Here is a 3,080-nt window from a genome sequence, read left to right as displayed (position 1 = left end):
AAGGAGCATTTCCAGCACCCAGGGAACCCTCTTCAAAATGCCTCCTGCTGCTGACAGATAGGGGACACCCAGAGGAGAATGAGACCAGGACTCTTAACAAGGACAAAAAGTCATATTCCTCTATAGACACAACAAATGAACACCCAAAATCTGGGGGGTGAGGACAGGGCCCAGGCCTGAGCCACACGAAGCCCTCACTGACAAGACCAGACCTGGGTGATGTCCTAGTCACTTTGATCACAGGTCCTGGTGGGACAAGGTTCTACTGAAGGGACAAGGACAAAAGGGCAGAGAGGTGACCAGCAGAGGAGTGACCACGTCACAGCCCACAATGCACTGAGCACCAACTAGGCTCAGGCTGCGTCCAGGCTCGGTCCTCACAGCCTCTCCTGTCACCACCTGCAGCAGACTCAGCACAGCCAACACACGGATTCTGGAAGGTTCTCGGTGCTTCCATTTATTTCCTCTCAAAATTTAGGATTTTCTCCTTCAATTAACCCATCAACCCTTCATGGCAAGAACTGAAAAAACAGATTCACATCCAGATTCTTATTTCAAAAGGAAGTAAGAAGGTGCCGTTCAGAGTAACATGAAGTAAAAGCAGGATAGAAACAGCCTCTGCTGGAACAGGACAGTGGGTCAGGGAAGAGGCTCAGTCAGTGCAGGGACGGGGCGTGGAGGGCAGGGGGCGGGCAGTCTCCCCCCCTCCTCACAGGATGCTGAGAGGAACGCAGACACATTCAGATGCCCTTTGCAGAAAGAGAGGTCCGAGGTTCCTGAAGTCACAAAGTGGGGGTATGAACACATCTTGCATCACTCAGTCCCCCACAAGGCAGCTGTCTCACGCTGTAAAACAAAAATCATGAACAAATTCAGGTTAGTGACTGTAAGTGGTGACATTCTCAACAGTCCACCACATGGTCAAAACGTCCCAAAGAATCCCCAGCACCCAGTCTTGTCCCCTCTGCCCCAACCCTCCCCACTTCAGGCCCTCCAGGGTCTCACCTTTAGAAGCCGTGAGAGACACATCAGAGCCCTGGTCACTGTGACCACCTGGGGGAGAACAAAACAGGATGTGGTCAGAGCGCACAGCAGATGTGGCGAAAGGAGGAATGATGGGGGTGGGTGGGCCCCAAGGGCTTCCATCTACACGATCCCAAGGGTCTCAGGGATCACCCCCCTCCACACTCACTTGCAGCGTGAGCGTAGCTCCCTCCTTTTCCACCTGTGGGAAGAAAACATCACGTGAGAAGCCAGGAAGGAGGCAGGGCCATGAGGTCCTAGAGGAATCCCGTAGTCCTGGAACCCAGAGAAGTTTCCAGAACTGTGACTACAGACCCACAGCAGGATCAGGAAACCTGAGGAAAGTACGTGTGTGGGGACTGGACCAACCACCCTCCTGGAGGTCTGTCCTCAGCAGGGACCTTCCGCTCTGACCTGTGACTATTGAGAATCAGGTCCCCATCACCAGAATCATCAAGGTAATGATTTTCACACGTGCATTAATGAAGAGTAAGTGTTAGCAAATAGGATCCCAGACTCGGATGGTCCTTCCCACTAACGAGGCAGGACACACTTGTACCTGAGGCTTGAAACCCCCCAGTGGACAAGACAACTCAGTCCCCGCCCTTCCTACCTGAGCGCCTCCTCCTCCACAGCACAGCTCCAGCCACCACAGCCCCAGTGACCGCAGCTCCAAGGACCAGCACAGCAATGATGCCCACAGGGATGGCGGCCTGAGGAGGCGGCTCTGGAAGGGAAGGGAAGGTGAGGGCCCTGACCCCCAGGCCTCAGCCCCGACCTGAAGTCCTCCAGAGACCCCTGCTTTCCCTGGGAANCACATAAATGTGTGCTTCTCCACTGAATCACTGCTGACACCTCTTAACTGCACCACCACGGAATCCAGTCACTTCTCCCTCCTCTGCTGCTTCCATGCAGAACCGTCCTCTGCAGCAGTAACAGGTGGGCCGTCCAACTGGGCTCCCTGCTGACGCTCATGCCACCCACATAGCAGGCAGAGTCATCTTTTAAATGTGAGTTAGGATGTAATCTCACCACCACGTCCCACATGACACTCCAGTGTCTCCCTTCTTAGGCACAATGAGCCCCCAGTCCCTCACCTGCCTGCCAGCCCCGCATGACAGGACCCCTCTGATTGCCCTGGTCTCACCCCCCTCAGCCCAGCTCACCTGTCTCTACTCACAGCTGCCTCTGGACACTGCCCAGTCCTGTCTCAGGGCCCCTGACCCTGCAGTGACTCCCCAAGTGCACCTCCTCCCCAGGGACCCACATGGCAGCTCCTCACACCATTCGGGTCTCTGCTCAAGTGTCTGGGGGTCAGTCATTCCTCAGAAACGTCATGTCCAACAAACTGACATATATGCCCTGCCATCCACCCACCACCAGTCTTCTAACCCAGGCATGTTTGTCTCCAAAGCAATTATGACTGATCTTATAAAAAGTTGTGTTTGTCAGTGAATATCACTGTAATATATGTTCTTTGAACAAGAGGTCTTGTCTGTTTCTTCGTCACTGTATCCTCCACATCACTCCCAGCTCATAGCAGGGACTCAATAAATATGTGTTAAATATATGAATATGTCAGTATAGAAATTTAGAGAAACAATTTGACCACATGTCTGAAAAGTCATAAAAATGTGTAAACTCTTTGACTTAATGTTGACCATTAGTCTATCAATTAAAAAAATTGCAGTTGTAGACTATTCTTTATGTACACGATGCTTGTGAAATCATTATTTACAAGAGATGAATGCTAATGGATAGAAAAAGGGTCTGATTGTATCCCATTGTTCAAAATAGTATGCAGCTTGTAAAGTGGTATAAAACATTTTCAGACTTTATAACATGGATAACTACTTGTTATATAGTAAGACATTTCAGAAAGTAACCTTTAAAATAACTTGTAACAGGGCCGTCCCAGTGGCGCATTGGGTAAGAGCTGGCTTGGGATGCCAGCTGTCAGCAGCAGAACCAGTTTGGATCCCACATTAGGACCAGTGATGCTGCACCCTCTACAGCTAAGATGGTGAACAACAGCTCAACCTAAAACTGGGCTGCCA

The 3,080-nt window shown here is 51.1% G+C and overlaps 1 protein-coding gene across 1 annotated transcript in view; it reads right to left on the bottom strand.

The window, feature by feature from the left end:
• Positions 1-427: 427 nt before the first annotated feature.
• Positions 428-3,080, bottom strand: part of LOC109378398 (class I histocompatibility antigen, Gogo-B*0101 alpha chain-like) — a 76,232-nt gene continuing 73,579 nt past the window's right edge. Inside the window, exons 5-8 of the mRNA XM_019634793.1 lie at positions 1,637-1,750; positions 1,193-1,225; positions 1,006-1,053; positions 428-846 (exon numbers count right to left, since the gene is read on the bottom strand). Coding sequence (XP_019490338.1) covers positions 842-846; positions 1,006-1,053; positions 1,193-1,225; positions 1,637-1,750 — 200 coding nt within the window. The 3' untranslated portion in view covers positions 428-841. The remainder of the gene's footprint in view (positions 847-1,005; positions 1,054-1,192; positions 1,226-1,636; positions 1,751-3,080) is intronic.

Source organism: Hipposideros armiger, unplaced genomic scaffold (assembly GCF_001890085.2).
Source record: "Hipposideros armiger isolate ML-2016 unplaced genomic scaffold, ASM189008v1 scaffold_1943, whole genome shotgun sequence".
Taxonomy (NCBI): domain Eukaryota; kingdom Metazoa; phylum Chordata; class Mammalia; order Chiroptera; family Hipposideridae; genus Hipposideros; species Hipposideros armiger.
Note: the sequence above shows the minus strand (reverse complement) of the source record. Positions and strands in the feature narration are given on the sequence as shown.